We start from the raw sequence: 16,666 nt of genomic DNA on the forward strand, positions 1-16,666 counted from the left end.
TGCCATTTTTGACTTTACTTCATATGGGAAATTTCCAAAGGTTGCAAGAACTTTATTTCCATTCCCCTTGTATTAGTGTATAGGAAGGAGAAGCTTTCAGTCCCCCTGCTGAAAAAAAATGAACATAATTTCTCGGGGCACATTATAATGTAGTGGAATTCGAGCAAAGCATTTGATTCTAAAACTGTTTTTTAAAATGTGTTCCTTAAAATCTTGAGTTTTCCTTGAAAAACTCCAAATGATTTTACAGACCTGAGTAGCTAACAGTTCCCAACGTACCATGGTGAAATGTTAAATAAGAAATGATCTATTTTACATACTTAATGCCATACAGAGTTTGTGACAAAGATGTAAAGAAACAGATAACCCATCTCCCTCTACTAGTTTCACTATAAAACAATAGCCATGATGCTTTTGTTTTTCTGACAAGTGTTAGTTCAAGTATATTTTCCAACACAGGTGCTAAACTGTAGATGTATGGAGGGAAAGATGTGGTCTCTAGCTTTGAAATCATGCCATTCTTGGCTGTCCTTTTGCAGTTGCTTTCTAATAGCTGGTGCTGGGCTTCTCACATCGCTGTAATATGTTGGGCACAATCTGTGTCCCCTTGCCAATAGCATAGTTTGAGTTGTTCAGTTTTTACACTGTCTTTCTTGGATCTTTATTTTGCTCCTTTCTCGTTACCTTCTTTCTCATTCCCTGCAACCATGCTGTTCCCCGTTTCCTATTGTAAAGGCAGAGAACAGAAGTAAACAGTGATCAAAGCCTGACGCTCCTATGACTGCACAGCACCTGAAATCAAATCTCAGGAGACAAACATCACATAATCTGCCCAAGCCTGACCTCCTCTCTTCCAATTGTTCCCTAGGTAGATCAGTGACTTTTGAATACAGTTCCACACTGCTGGTCTTTTTTTTTTCCAAATAGATGTCTCTTTAAAAGACAGCGACAAAAGGATCAATTATTCTGAAACTTGGTTACAATGAACTGAATAAAATGTGATGTTAAGGTTCCACCCTGTTCATGGGGAAGCTGTTTTTTTATTTCAAGGCCAGCTGCTGATCCTGACAACTTAATTATCAGGCAGAAAAAACTCAACAAGTAAGAAATGCTCCAAGCATGGGAGAATAAGAGAGAATGTGAGAATAGATCCAAGACCGACCCCTCCACTTTGATGTATATGCACAAGGAAGGATGTGAATTTTGGAGATACAGATGATGCTGTCTGGAAGAATAGGTAGCCTGTTTTCCCTAGTCATTTCACAGTTTTATTGAACAAAGGGAGAGAAATATTGTGATCAAATGGGAAATATTTTGCAAACAAACTATTCACTGTTAGTAAAGCTGCTCATGGAATGCTCATAAAACCCACAAATACTCCTTTCCTTCCACTAGGATGAAAAAAGAGACCTGGTGAAAAAAAAGAATGCAGCTCATGTTGTCTCCTGCTTACTCTGCTTTGCACCATGAGCCCTTGTGTCCTGTTCCTAATCCAACAGTTTCTTGGAACAAAAAACATGTTCTCCTGCCCAGAAGTATATTTTCACTGTAGCAAATTCACCTACAGAGAAAATGAATGGGAATTACATAGTTGTATTCATACTAGCTGAACTGAAAATAAGTAGACCAACATGAATCTTGAAAAAGAAGTAGAGTTTTCACTGCTGGGACACTGTCACCTAGATACTTGCACTACAAAATTCCCAAAGAAGGGTGCACTGCTAACTTAGCATAAGATGTATAACAGGAAAAGATAAAATTAGCAAGATAAAAACATGTCTTCAAGCTCCTGTCTGGTTAAGTCTTTTCGGAGTAACTTCACCCAATTTCATGGCTACGGGTGTTGAGGCTGCTTGGGTCACTCTCTACTATACACCATCAATACATTGTATATGACTGCAACATATACCTCACAGAAGTATTTATGGCCATTCAGTATTTTCATTCCTAATTGCTGACATAGTGCTAGCCCTCTACTTGTCACCTATCAGCCTTTCCTACTGTCACATGTAATCTGTAGGCCTTGGGATGTGCTAGCATGTCTTTATCCATCTGCCACTTCTGCTAGCCCTAAGATATAAAAACAAGACGGCACTGGAAGGCAACAATTTTAGTGCATAAACAAGTTGCTCCAGCCATCACAGTGAAAATGCCTGCATAGTCCTCCTGGTACAGAAACTTGTAGCAATGTGAAAGAACACATGGCAACAAAGAACAGAGGGCTATACTAATTAATAACAGCCAGCAGCAATCAGAAAATTAAATGGTAGGTGGGGTAGTGGAGAGAATACCAAAGGAAGTTAACATTCACGTAGATCAATATTCCTGACTGTGGGTAGCTTAAATTCGTTCCCTGTACTAATACCTGGGCATCTAAGGAAAGCTAGAAGGCCCACAGGGGAAGAACCACTGCTAAAAATAAGATGTGTTGGTTGAGTTGCCGGACTGCAGATATCAACGTCCCATTTCCATTATGACAGGCTGAATATTTGGAGCACAATGTCTTCTTTGACCACTAGATGCCACTGAACAGCTTTAATTACAGGCCTGCACGATGAAGTTGCAAAAGTCACAATGTTTTATGGCAACTGTTCAGTATTTCTTTCGGTGCAGCTGCAGTAACATACACAGCATTTCAAGTAAAGATCCCTCATGTCAAGGAGCAGTAATTCCCAGCGTGTTGCAGATGCTAAAAGACCAGAGCGTACCTGCTTCATCCGTAGTGATGGTGAGCTCATTGCTGGCCTCGCTCTTGCCGATGCGATTCTTTGCATACATGCGAATGTTGTAAGTTGAGGAAGGGTGGAGGTCAATGATAGTGGCTTGGTTTAGCTGAGGGGAAACATCTTTGGTTCTCTGAACAGAATCCCAAGAGTCTATTTAATAAGAGATTAAAATAAAACAGACAAATAAAAGATGGTGTTAACTGTGCTAACACAAGCATGTAGTTAAATAGTTTCACAGAGCGGGGTACCACCACTGCTGAATTAACCCAGATAACGCCTGCTGCTACAAGCAAATCGAGTGATCTGCCTTGCTTGACAGCACTCCTGACTGCTCCAAATGTGTGGCTGTAAATAATGGGTTCTCAGCCACAGGGTCATCAGCAAATCCATGGAAATAGCGACTCCTTTACCTCTTGAGGAGGTGGTGAGAGCAGCAACGAAGCCACAGTTTTGTGTATGCATGTATATGTGTGTGCATACTGGTTTTTAACCATCGATACATTGGAAAAACTGAAAAAGATGGGAGCTGCTACCCCACCGAAATCCTCACTCAGAGAGAGGGTTGGTTGTGCTCCAAAGAGGAGGAAAGGAAACTAATTAACAGGAATGGAAGGCTCTTAGGTCAGGCAGAAAGTTTGATCCCAAACTCCAGGTCAGACCATAGGTGAACAGTGAGCATGAGCCTGGATTAGTTTTCTGGTTTAGGCAAGGGGCTCAGCACCCACTCCAGAACTGATGCTATTTCTGAGGCTTACGTTAGGCTAGAGGAGTGGTTTAATACAAGGGAACGTACAACCCTCTGAGCTGTTTGCATGTATCTGTAAAAAGAGCAGTGCATTGTTATTATTCATGCTTACTATTCATCTGCCTGTTACGTTTTTAATAAATTCTCCAGACATACAATAGGAAAAAGGATGAAAATTGGCTAAACACAGTAACCCCTCCTCGTCATCCAAACATTCAATTGCTGCAAACAAAATAATAGAATCTGTCTGTTTAAAGCATCTTAATGCCTTTTATGAGTTGCTATCCTTCATTTCTTTCTTACTGCAGGCGATGTTCCTTCTTTAACCTCTGCAGCATCCTATGGGGGATGTCACTGGAGTCTCTACAGGGGTGTTTTACAGGATGGGTCACTGTAGGCAGGATCGCTGAAAGCTCAGCAGATAAGAAAGACTGGTTTAAAAATAGAAAGCTCTACTCAGATACAAAATATTTGCACATACTGTGTAAATTCCTTTATATGAGCCTGCTAAAAGATGCGCGAGTTGTCACAATGACATCTGCAGCTTGGCTCGCTACAGAGCCTGTTTGCTTGTCTGCGTGGCTTAGTTTACCCAGAGAACATTAAGGAATCAGACATTCAAGTGCTAACAAATTCGCCTGAATCTGTTTTTCCTTGGTAACCGAGTTTGTCACAGCTTCCCCGGCAGGATACTTTCAGGAGCTCTAAAGGAGTTACCTGCAGGCAGCGCTGCCACAATTTGCTTCCACTTTGCTTTCTTAAACTTCACAGAATTTTAACCAGCAGCCACGCTCCGTTGTGTTAAACGTTATGCAAGCACAGAAGGGGATCCTGTCTGTTCCAGTGCACCTCACCAACAGGAAAGGAATTTTAAGGAAGACCCACATGGTATGGAGAACCTGCTAGGTTCCACCCGACGAGGATAATGATTTCTTTTAATGTCTGTATATTGTCGAATTGCTTATGTTTTTTTACTCAGTTGTTTGAAATGCTGACCTCTGAGTGGAAGGACTCTAGAGTACATATTAACTGCTGAAATAAAATAAATAAATTTGAAAAACTCTTGTATCTCTTAGTAGATTAAGAACTGACATATGAGGCATGAAAACTCACAGTCTTCATACTTCTAAATGTAGGTTTATGGTGTTTGTTTATGACTAATGCTTGGATATACAGAATATATTTTGGTACACATATCCACTTTGTGAAGGGAAAAATAAACCAGCAAAAGCAATGCCTCCCAAACGGAGTCAATCCAGAGAGAAACTGATCGACTTCTCACCAAAACTGGTTTCAGTTTTGACAAATTTGTGTTAATAAGAAAAAAGAAAAAAAAAATCATTTTCTTCTAACAGACCCTGAAAATACTTGCTCTCATTCATGTGGTAAGAAACTGAGTGAGGTACTGACTATTGGTTTTCTGGTTTTGTTGTTGTAGAGTGCTCGAAAACCTTCTTACATAGAAGGACTGAAAAAGCACAGAAAACAAGCAGCAACTCACTAGCAAAAAAAAAAAAACCCATAAAAATTAAAAGAGTGGATTTTTTACCAAATTCTTTACTCCACTCATAAAATGTTACACCCGGGCACTTGTGGGTGTTATATGGAAAGCATGCAATGTGTAAAATGTAGAATTGTATGTAAAATGTATGATTTTATGAAAATCAGCAGCTTACCAGCCATTCTGCAAACAAGCTACGAGGGCCTGTGGGCTCTTGAAGGATGATTTTGGGGAAAGGGAAGGGGTAGAGGAAGGGGGAGGAGGAGGGGGAGAGGAAGGGAAGGGAAGGGAAGGGAAGGGAAGGGAAGGGAAGGGAAGGGAAGGGAAGGGAAGGGAAGGGAAGGGAAGGGAAGGGAAGGGAAGGGAAGGGAAGGGAAGGGAAGGGAAGGGAAGGGAAGGGAAGGGAAGGGAAGGGAAGGGAAGGGAAGGGAAGGGAAGGGAAGGGAAGGGAAGGGAAGGGAAGGGAAGGGAAGGGAAGGGAAGGGAAGGGAAGGGAAGGGAAGGGAAGGGAAGGGAAGGGAAGGGAAGGGAAGGGAAGGGAAGGGAAGGGAAGGGAAGGGAAGGGAAGGGAAGGGAAGAAGGGCCGCCAGCTCCCAGGCCCAGGCCGGCGCTGCCACCCGGTGGCCGCTGCCGGTACTGCATCCGGCCGGACGCCCCGCTCCACCCTTGATTTTTTTTTTGGGGGGGGAGGTGGTGGTGGTGGGACGGTTGGGGGAGAACCCCCACAATTCTGTGAGGGTATCTTCATCCTGAAGGAGCAGGGGTTCATAGTCGAACGCAAGAAAGTGCAAACCACAGTTCTCTCCCTTCAGATCAGGACCTAGAGGGAACTGATGTTCAGTTTGCACCTCAGCTTTCCATAATGACATCAAAATTAAAAAGAAGGAGAAGAGAGGCTCTAAGTGGGACCCACGTACCTGTTCCTATCTTCAAACCTTTTTGTACATCTCTGATGGAAAAGTCTGGTGGCTGCACATCAGCAACTTCAATGAAGGGCCAGTGCTGAGTGCCACCGGTACGTTTCTGTACAGACAAGCATCATGTCTATGTACTGAAACAAGCCCAAACTGCTGAGCTCCCATGATTCATATGGCTTCTGCATGGCAAGGGGACCCTACAGGTGCCACCTACCCATGAGACAGGCAACTCCATGCTCCTTCTGGCAGGGGACTAATGAGTCTTTTTTGTCTGATGGCACAGCCAGGAGAGTGAGGATGCATGAGGGCATCACCATATACTGAAGTCCATGCATGATATACAGTCACCTGCATTTTCTTTGAGACTGAAAACTTTTTCAGTTTTCCTTCTTGAGATGTCTAGGTGATGCATCCTTCTGTAAACTCATTTCTGAGCCCTCAGGACAAGCATCAAAGATGGAAATTTCTCACTAAACACAACTGCACAGTTTACAATTCTACTTTGGCCTTGGCAGGATGTTTCCTGAGCTTACTGCCTGAATTATGAATGCTTTGCTTAAGTTTTCTTCTGTCCCTTTAATATCTAGAAACAGTGAGAAGTCTTCTTAATTCTCTCTTCTCTTTCTTAAATTCTCCCCTACCCTCTGTAAGTTCTTCAATAGCCATCTTTGGTGTTTCATCTTCTTGATGACTTACATTACTAAAATTCTGTGCAAGAGTTTAAAAAACTGACCTCAGTTTCTCTGAACATTCAGTCTCAGATTCTAAAAAAATCTGAGACTTTCTTTTATTTGCAGAGAGATTAAGACAATCTGCTGTTTTTAGGACAAAAAAAAAGAAGTATAATTTATTTTGCTTTCATAAACAAAGAAATATTTTCTCCCACACCAATTCTGACACCCACTGTTCTGTTCTGTTCCTCTCTCCCCTCCCTCCCTCCCTCCCTCCCTCCCTCCCTCCCTCCCTCCCTCCCTCCCTCCCTCCCTCCCTCCCTCCCTCCCTCCCTCCCTCCCTCCCTCCCTCCCTCCCCCCCTCCCTCCCTCCCTCCCTCCCTCCCTCCCTCCCTTCCTTCCTTCCTTCCTTCCTTCCTTCCTTCCTTCCTTCCTTCCTTCCTTCCTTCCTTCCTTCCTTCCTTCCTTCCTTCCTTCCTTCCTTCCTTCCTTCCTTCCTTCCTTCCTTCCTTCCTTCCTTCCTTCCTTCCTTCCTTCCTTCCTTCCTTCCTTCCTTCCTTCCTTCCTTCCTTCCTTCCTTCCTTCCTTCCTTCCTTCCTTCCTTCCTTCCTTCCTTCCTCATTACCTTGCATCCTGATGTTTTCATCCAATCTGATGGCACTTCATTTGCTGTCTTGCTATTGATCTGACATGCCATATTAGAGAGACACAATTTTGCAATGCACGTTCACAGTGATTGCCACTTAATCCTTGCCAGCATTCTGCATTATCACTTGAAAACTTTGAAGTAAATCTAACAAAGGTGTCTTAGAGCTCTGAAATCCCTTCCCATCATGGCTTCAATCAAAGGAAAGCAGCTCAATCTTCCTTGTCTTCCTAGTTGGGAATCATGCTGAGTTGCATGATTCAGAAATACAAGTGATCTTTTAGGGTAAGAAAAGAGCCTATCAGGCAAGAATGACTTTCAAAACCTGTTCTGGAGCAGGTGGGTGGTTGTAAAGAATGGAAATCAAAAAGAAAACAGAGCCCAGAAACTTCTAGGTATGCCTTGAAGGCACACATCTCCAAAGTTGTGATTCCTGACCACAGCCTCAGTTGGGAATTATTACCTGTAATCTTTCAGGTACTGTGCTCACCTATACATTATCAATTTTACTTACAGAGTGATGCAAAACCAGTGACTGATGATTCAACACTCTTGAAATTTTTTTTTACCTGATAATAAAGGCATCATGCTTTTTTTTCCCTAGGTAATGCACAAGTGAAATCCACATCATAGACAAGTGGAAAATAGTAAAGATGGGTTGTCTTTTCTAAATTGGCTAAATTTTAGAATTTTATGAACAAGTCCTTTTTTAGATTTCAGAAATAAATGGAGAAGATAATAAAAGTATGATAATTGCTTTGATAAATAGACTATTACACCGACAACCACGCATTGAGCGTGAGTATTAATGGACTACATCCGCTTACAAATAGGGCAATAAACTCTAATGTAAACCAGTACGATATGATTTCTCACTATCTTTTTAATCATAGTTAGAATATGAAAACCTTGTTTCATTGCGATTTCCTACCCAGCCCCTTCTCAAAGCCTGACTCAGGGACAGCACTTACCCTGACAGCATACTTAATTCTAAGTATGATCTCACATCACAGACATACTTCCAGCAGGTCTTGAAGGTCTTTAGATTTCAATAGACAGTTGAACATTTTTGGTGCTTAATACGTACTAGAACAGGAACATTTCCCTGGCTTAGGGGATTGATTTTTTGGTTTTTTTAATAATTTACCTCATTCACCCCATTAGATGTTCACTGATGTGACTTTATGGTGACCTAGCAGAGAGCTATCTGTTTGCATTGGCGTGCCAATATGTACCACAGGTCTTAATCCTTCAGTGCATTTCCAGTCTGTTATTGAAAACACTGCATGGTGTTTCAGTAAACTACTACCCAGATTGCTTTGTCTCAATATTGTCACAACTATCTTTTTTTCCTGCTACTTTCCCAAGGGAAGATGCTGCGTCCTCATACATTGATAGAAAATAACTTCTAAAAATCAGCACAAGAAGAAAAGACAATTTGTAAAGGCAGGTATTTTTCTATAAGGAAAAATAGAAAATGAGAAGGAAAAAAAAATCCAAGTGGAGAAAAGCTAACAAAAAGGATCAAGAATCTGCTAGCTACACTATCATACCAGCTGTTGCCTAGAATGGCTTGTTTTAGAGCAAAATTTGTGATGTGTTGTGTCCGTCCTCTGTTCCACACCCCCGCTTCCCCCCCCCACCAGACCATGTAGTTTTCTGTGGTAAAAGGGAAAAGAAGCAATTGCTAAACTTTAAGTCCTTACCTCAAAAAAAAAAAAAAAAAAAAAAAAAAAAAGAAAAGGACAAGAAATGAAGATAAATTTTACTGTGGAAGATTAAATAAACCATGGTAACAATTTCCATCAGGCAGTTTCAATGTATGAATTATCTTTTACAATACAAATTCAGTGATGAATGACTAACAATGGGGATTACTTCAGAGGAAGATTTTTTCTTACCCGATTTGTTCTTGCACTCGATATCGTAGCCGGTGATGGGGCTGTTTCCATCAAAGCCCATGGTCCATCTGAGGGCAATGCTGCGTGCTCTCACCTCTCGGATTTCTATTTCAGGAGGGTCAGGGGGCTCTGAGTAAACACACACACACAGTTTTAGCGAGAAGAAAGCTTGTGCTCATTGCAAGGTAACATAAATGAGTGTGGCACTGGCACAGCTTACTAGTGGTAAGCTCTCATGGCATGTTCTCTGGTCACTGGTTGGTACCCTGAGCCAGTTAACCACCTGCTGAAGAATGCTCAACAGAGGGAGGGAAAGCCTCTTTTCAACTAGGAGTCCCTGACATAACTTTGAATACTGACTTCTGTTTAACCTTCTTCTATGCAACATATAGTTGCATTTCCTTAAAAGCACTCCAGATTGGACTGCTCACGCTAGAACAGATTTTTGCCTTGAATGCCACATTTCAGTGATACTTCTACTGTTTTTACACAAAAGGTGATGGCAAAAAAATGAATGCTAAACTTAAAAGTGCTAAATTTGGGGGGGGGGTGTGTGTAAAGTTTCTGTCTCCCTGAGTACGTTTGAAAGTCTTCATTTGATAAAAGTACAATTGGATAATCATTTAAAATTACATTCAGGCCTCTTTCTTCCTCTGGAGTTAAGGATGTAAATAAATAGTTTTTATACTCATCCTAATGCCCCTTTAAATTGCCAAGGCGGTTTAAATGAGCCGTGGTGTAACTGAGAACCCGTCCTCAAACTCTGCCTGAATTTCCCGGTAGGGCTGCCTTGGGCATTCACTGACATCTGCAGTTGCTTGAAATCAAGAGCGGGGAGAAAGGAATTTGCAAGTGCCCAGAAACTGGCTGTGTGCATATAAGCACACAGGGGGGATGGGGACAGCACGGAAATAAGCTGTGCTCTGCCCCTCGGGCTCGGTCACCTCAGCCGCTCCAGGACTCGCTGCAGCCTGCCCCAGTGAGACCCTGCAGGGGGGGAACCCCAGCCCCAGGCCACACAACTTCCTCCAGTTCGCATTGCGCAAACTGATTACGATTTCTTTCGACTGATTAAGCTTGCAATATTTTGTTTCAGGATCCACAGGAGGTTTAACATTCTCTCCAAAGTCAGATCGGTTTTGCTTTATTTCAGACTTGGGTTTTAAACACACTTCTACTTTAAAAACAAATGCAACCTTTTCCCCTGTCATATCTACTGTCCCTACTGAAGATGAGAGTTTTAAATATCTTTAGTAGATTGTCAGCTAATGTATTTAGGAAAAATCCTCCTTATTAATTCATACAGATCTAGAAAGACTTGAGCTTATCCTTTATTTTGATTTAATCTGCGATGCTGGAAAATGAAAGGCTGAGCATCTTAAAGTGGCTCCTCATTTCTTTGACAACGAGGAATACATTTAATTAGGATCAGAGCCTCCCTCCCCCAACAGATTTCTGAGGATGGCATACACTTACTGTACTACAATAGCTGTGTTTTTTTCCTTATGTTGTCCTCTTCCTACCTTGCACAGTGAGCTGAATTATTCCACGATCCTCCCCATAAGAATTGATGGCATGGCAGGAAAAGAAGCCAGAATCTTCACGCACAGTTGGCAAAATCTATAGGTGGTTTGAAAAGAAGTGATTGATTGAACAGCATGCAGAGAAAATAAACCAACAGCTTTTTCTGTATGGTGCAAGAAAAATTGTACAAACTGTTTTACTTGACAGTAATAAATAGATATTGCGTGTTATAGACATACATATGCATAATAAAGCATCCAAAATGCTGACACTTATCAGAACTAGCAACACCTGGCTGAGGAAGCAGGCTATCAGCTCTACGCATGTAGTCAGGGGTTGGAGCACCACCTATTCCTGTAGCTTCTCATTGGGAGTCTTGTTTCCAGTTATTCATAAGTTTGCCAAGTATTTAACAGTTGGCTGAAATGTTCCATACAAAATGGTGCCTCCTGCTGCCTCCAAATTTTTTCAGTTATTTCTGAAAATAACTCAGGTGGCTGAAGTCTGTGTGGAAGAAATAAAGGTTCAGACATCGGTGGTGAACCCTGTAGTATTCAGCACGGTGCCTCATAATAAAATTCTGGGTGGTTTTTCTTTTCAATTTGTAATTTAGTATCATAGAAAGTTGTGCACAGTCTTTGCATACATGATTATAATGATATTTTTCTACAGGACCACTGCTTCATTCATTGTACAACAGGGAGACGATTTGTTTAAACGAGCAGATATTCCAAATGCCATTTTCCTCTCATCATTCAGTGTGCTGCTCCACACTTTATTTACTGCACACAGTTCAAACTGTGCCCTGAAGACAGACTGATTCATTTTCTCATAGCCTTTTCTGTGGCATTCACCTATGCAATACCCATTTCAGAAGCACGAATGAATCTATTTTCATAAACCCTGACATCATGAAGAGTATTACCACCATTTTGTACTGGGAATTAAGGAACCAGACATATGATAATGTTTGTGGCCGCTTGACAAGTTGCCACATATTAGCTGAGCCATGGTAACTCCACGTGCTCTTTAGTCCTTAGCAAAGACACAGAAATATGAGCACAACTCTCATTCACCACTGGTTAAGATAAATGGATTAATTTCCCACTTGCTGCAAGAATATTGGAGAGTTATCATCTGAGATCCGGTAACTTGTCAAGCTGCGTTAAGTTGCACGTGTGGCTGAGTTTTGAGATAGAAAAACAAAAAATTTCAGAGCCCAATTTGATACATCTAGGGCCTTCTTTCCCCCTCCCCCCAGAGTCCTTAGCAATAAATAGCATTTCATCTGTTCATAACAGCTTCCATTGAGTTAAGCTGCAGTTATGAGGGCTTAGTACTTCTGCAAATCAGACCCCAAGGGCTCAAGGCAAGTACCTAGAAAACAAAGAACACACAATTATTGGCCACCTGTGAAAAGTTAGGTTTCAATGATCAGCCTTGCATCACACAGTGTCTTTCATTACTCAACCCTAATTCAACTCCAGAGAAAATCCAAGTCATGCCTGACTGAGGCAGGGGTCCTGCAGAAAAAATAAAAGCTGAGTATACAACTAAAGATCACATCATCATGCACACATGCAAAAGCACCGATTTAAAAGCTTCAGAGACAGCCTTGATCCTGACATTTTCTATTTTGGGGTACATTTTATCTCTTAGAAGTCTAAGGTCTGTATACAACATACAGATGGATGTAAACACCGCTACCGTACACAACTGCTTCAGAAGAGAATTCTCCAAGCAGGTCTCCAGCCTTCCAAAAAGAAATATTGTTGTGTATCCAGGCATTATCTTATTAAAGTCAGTAAGACGAATGTAGGCAGAGAGGTCTAGAGGTCTATCGTATAATTAAATATTATTCATAATGCAAATATACTAACATGAACAAACTCACACATAGGACTTATTCTTCCTCATAGAAACCAATGACAAAACTTCCTCACAGAGAGCAAAGACAGATTTTTATTGGATATCATCCAACACAATTTTGGGCTGTTAAAGACAGAGATACACCTTAAGAGTTACACTAGAATATAGACAATCACCAGAGAGCTAGAGAATTATTTCTTTGAGCCTGGTAAAAATGTTTTTAAGAATGTGACTGAAAAATGGAAAATCAAGATTTTTGAGTGAGAATCTATTTTAATTCTTCTAAATTCTTTCCAATTTCATAAAGGCAGGTGAAAAATATAAGGAAACGGATTGATAACTTGCTCATGTTGGTAAATTTTAAATTTGAGTGTGAAAAGCTGTATCCTGGTATAGTGAGAGCAATGTCATAGCTCGACATTGCAGGTCGCATCAGAACAGTGGGAGTTTCCTATGGTTCCATGGCATCTTGGGGAAATTAAGTCCCCAAAACAGCAGTGACACTCCCAATCTTATCCAGTCAGCCACTTAGGAGTTAATGGAGTTCCCACATGCTCATTTACCAGGCAGGTCAAGATATATGGTCCCCAAACCACCACACAGCTGCCTGTCACGAAAGCAGAAGTGAAGATGCAGACTATGACCATTTGCTAGGAGGCTTGGTGACTTCTGCTACTGTGTACAGTAAGTGCCAAATACTACTGGCAGCAGTAGAAATACTACTTACATATCTATGTATACCTTTTCCTTCCATCTCACTTTGAATCTGATGACTAACCTAACTTTGTAAAATGGTCTCAGGTGCCCCACAATGTCAAAGGGAAGGAGAAAAAGTACTCAAAACAGCTTAATGATTTTTGTGAAGGTAAGCCTAACACATCAGAGCTAGGGGTCAGATATTCACTCAGCACTTATCAGCAGTATACTCAAAACTGAGCTGTGCTGCATAAGGAAGGGTAGGCTAAGGCACGTTGCTCCTGAGAGGGAAAGGGAGGGCAGAGGAGGGCTGCAAGCCAGGCTCACCCTCTTGTTGCCTCTGGAGCATGGGAAGATGGAAACTAATTTTTCTGTGGGTGTGGGATGCAGAGATTTCCTCCACCTCCCTTTGCTGCTAGGTCTCCAGGGCTACTATCACAGATGGAGCAAGTGGTGAGGATCTGACATTGTAGGGCAGAGGTAGCTGTGCATCCCTACCGAAACCCTATCAAGCAATACTCTCACAAATGTAGATGAGCCATGGGTCACTTTGTTTTCTTACCTGCAGAGTAGAGATCACTTCATCTCCAACTTCCTTGGTGGAAACAAGGTAACGGGACATTTCAGGGTTAATGATTCGGTCTTCTTTTTCCCAGCGGACTATGATGGGTTTCTCCCCATGTGCTGTGCAGCTCATTTCCTTCTTTTGACCTTGCGTTGCCAAAGTGGTATTTGGATAGGAAGTTATCATAGCTGGAACTAAAACCAGACAAAAGCAAAAATGAATGTTCTTCAGTGAGCAGACTAGTCTGATGATACAGGGTTGACCCTTCAACTTAGGTATCATGCAGCTTGTCCATACTTGACCAGATGGACAACAATGCAAAACATTATTTTATTTTCATTTCTGTATAGGAGAATTTTCATAAGATTGAAGATGGGCCTCAAAGAGAGCTTTGCAGAGAGGAGCTGGGGCTGGACATTGAGGCTGTAAAGACAAAAAAGATGCAAGTCCAAAGGAAGCGTGGTTCCAATTGTTTTGCTGCTCAGAGGACAACTTATAATTAAAATATTCACAGTACATAAAGTTACATTAAATAATAAGCATTCTGATATGGGGCCAATAAAGAATGGGTAAAAATTTATTGATTCTTGTGCAGGTGACATGCCAAAAGGACAGGATGTCATCCAGTGGGACCCGGAGAAGCTGGAGAAGTGAGTCCATATGAACCTCATGAGATTCAACAAGGCCAAGTGGAAGGTCTCGCACCCAGGTCAGTGCAATCCTCATCAGGGAAGGAGGGAAGTACTTGTATAGGCTGGGAGATGAAGTGCTTGAAAGCAGCCCTGAAGAAAAGGACTTAGGGGAGCTGGTAGATGAGAAGCTCAACAATGCACTCTTGCAGCCCACAAGGCCAACCATATCCTGGGCTGCATCAAAAGGAGCATGGCCAGCAGGCCAAGGGAGGTGATTCTGCCCCCCTACTCCGCTCTCATGAGACCCCACCTGGAGTACTGTGGACAGTTCTGGAGTCCCCAACATAAGAAAGACATGGAACTGTTGGAATGGGTCCAGAGGAGGGCCACAAAGAGAACTAGAGGGCTGGAGCGCCTCTCCTATGAAGACAGGCTGAGAGAGTTGGGCTTTTTCAGTCTGGAGAAGAGAAGGCTCAGGGGACACCTTATAGCAGCATTCCAGTACCCAAAGGGGACCTATTCGGAAGCTGGGAAGGGACATTTTAAAAAGGGCATATAGTGATAGGATGAGGGGGGAATGGCTTTAAATTGGAAGGGCCCAGATGTAGATTGGATATTAGGAAGAAATTCTTCACTATGAGAGTGCTGAGACACTGGCACAGGTTGCCCAGGGAGGTGGTGGCTGCTCCCTCTCTGAAAGTGTTCAAGGCCACGTTGGATGGGGTCTTGAGCAGCGTGGTCTAGTGAGAGGTGTCCCTGCCCATGGCAGAGGGGTTGGAACTTGATGATTTTTAAGGTTCCTTCCAACCTTAATCATTCTATGATTCTAGATGCACTATGATTTTCACATTTTGGAATAATTTTTTTGTGTGCAAATAGGAAGAAAAAATTGTTAGTATTCAATGGCCAACCCCTCAAAACATGGCATTTTTGAAACAGGATAGTCCCTTTGATGTCCTCAGTATATTGTCCTTTCCTTTCCATATGATTTGTGCAGCAATAAATAGCACCTGGGCATTTCTGAGTAAGAAGATTCAAAGCCCATGAATCTGTCCCTCATTTCTGGCCTTTCTGTTGCTTGGGAGAAGCTGGAAAGTCCTGGAGAGCACACAGAACTGATCTGTTCTGAATGCATCCGGCCATTCCTTTCAAAGCCGTAGTGTCACTTCTCTAAGCTCTTATGCTCCAGGGCTGCCTTCTGCAATAGTCCCACTCCCCTTGTTTTTATGCATGAATACTTGCCTCTCCTGATCAGAGCAACTCACTCATTCCACATGAACTTCTCTGGGTCCCTATTTTAAGAATTTGACATTGGCACAGGACTTGATTTGAGGCCTGGCCATTCCTCCTGCATAGATTGCATCTATTGTTACTGGACAGCAAAAAAATCACCCTTATTTAAATGAATTACTATAATTGCTATTCTTAAATGTTAATGCTTGGTGGCATGACCTTTTCACATGCCAGAGTTGTTGATTCTTGGATATGACAATATGTCAGGATGCAGCCCTTTCTCTTCGAAGGCTTTCTGAACCAAAACAAACTGATTTGAAAATTAACAGGGTTGTGAAGCTGTGGGTTAGAGTTTCAAATAGGAACTAATTACAGGCAGAACTCTTAGAAAGGTCTTGTGTGAGATGTGAGGATTTTTAGGCACTGATATCTATTGGTGATGAAGTACATCTTTTTTAACTGTTTGGATATTAGTTATCTATTAGTTTTGTCAAAGAGGAGCATTAATAGAGAAGAAATGATGAATAATTAGAATAGAAAATTAGGAGTCTGATTCCATCTTTCAGAGAATGAAAATAACTTCAGTTTTATCTGGCATCTGTCCAAGTGCTAGAACCCACAAGGAGGCTACTTTCAGAAAGACACTTTTTGTGGCCATCTGCTTGTTGTTGCCAAACAGAACCTAACTTACTAGACCTATGCAGTTGCAGGTCTGTGGCCCCTGTAAGTGCCTGTATGTGCACTTGAACACGTGTCTTCATCTTTAACACTGGAGATAATCCTTTTATGCATTTTGTACATTACTAAAAGACCAAATTCAACTGAGTGGCAAGCTACTAAGGAGTCCATCATTAGCTTGTGCCACCTTTTTTTCTTCCAGTTTTCCAAGCCTCCCACATGTCCCTTTCTTCTTCATTAGTTGCATCAATCTGCATCTCCCTCTTTTTTTCTCCATGTGACACACCAGCCCCCTTCACCTCTCCCTCTCCATGATGTAACCTACTCAGGTTCTCACATGTTCCCTAACTCCTACTGCGAAG

The 16,666-nt window shown here is 42.0% G+C and overlaps 1 protein-coding gene across 1 annotated transcript in view; it reads right to left on the reverse strand.

Annotated features, from left to right (window-relative positions):
• The window catches only part of DSCAM (DS cell adhesion molecule), a gene marked incomplete at both ends in the record, with an annotated part of 461,919 nt that overhangs the window by 97,318 nt on the left and 347,935 nt on the right, over nt 1-16,666 (reverse strand). The window contains 4 exons of the mRNA XM_084272693.1: nt 2,709-2,876; nt 9,108-9,236; nt 10,631-10,727; nt 13,759-13,955. Coding sequence (XP_084128819.1) covers nt 2,709-2,876; nt 9,108-9,236; nt 10,631-10,727; nt 13,759-13,955 — 591 coding nt within the window. The remainder of the gene's footprint in view (nt 1-2,708; nt 2,877-9,107; nt 9,237-10,630; nt 10,728-13,758; nt 13,956-16,666) is intronic.

The sequence above is a fragment of the Gallinula chloropus genome (genome assembly GCF_964237585.1).
Source record: "Gallinula chloropus genome assembly, chromosome: 1".
Taxonomy (NCBI): Eukaryota; Metazoa; Chordata; class Aves; order Gruiformes; family Rallidae; genus Gallinula; species Gallinula chloropus.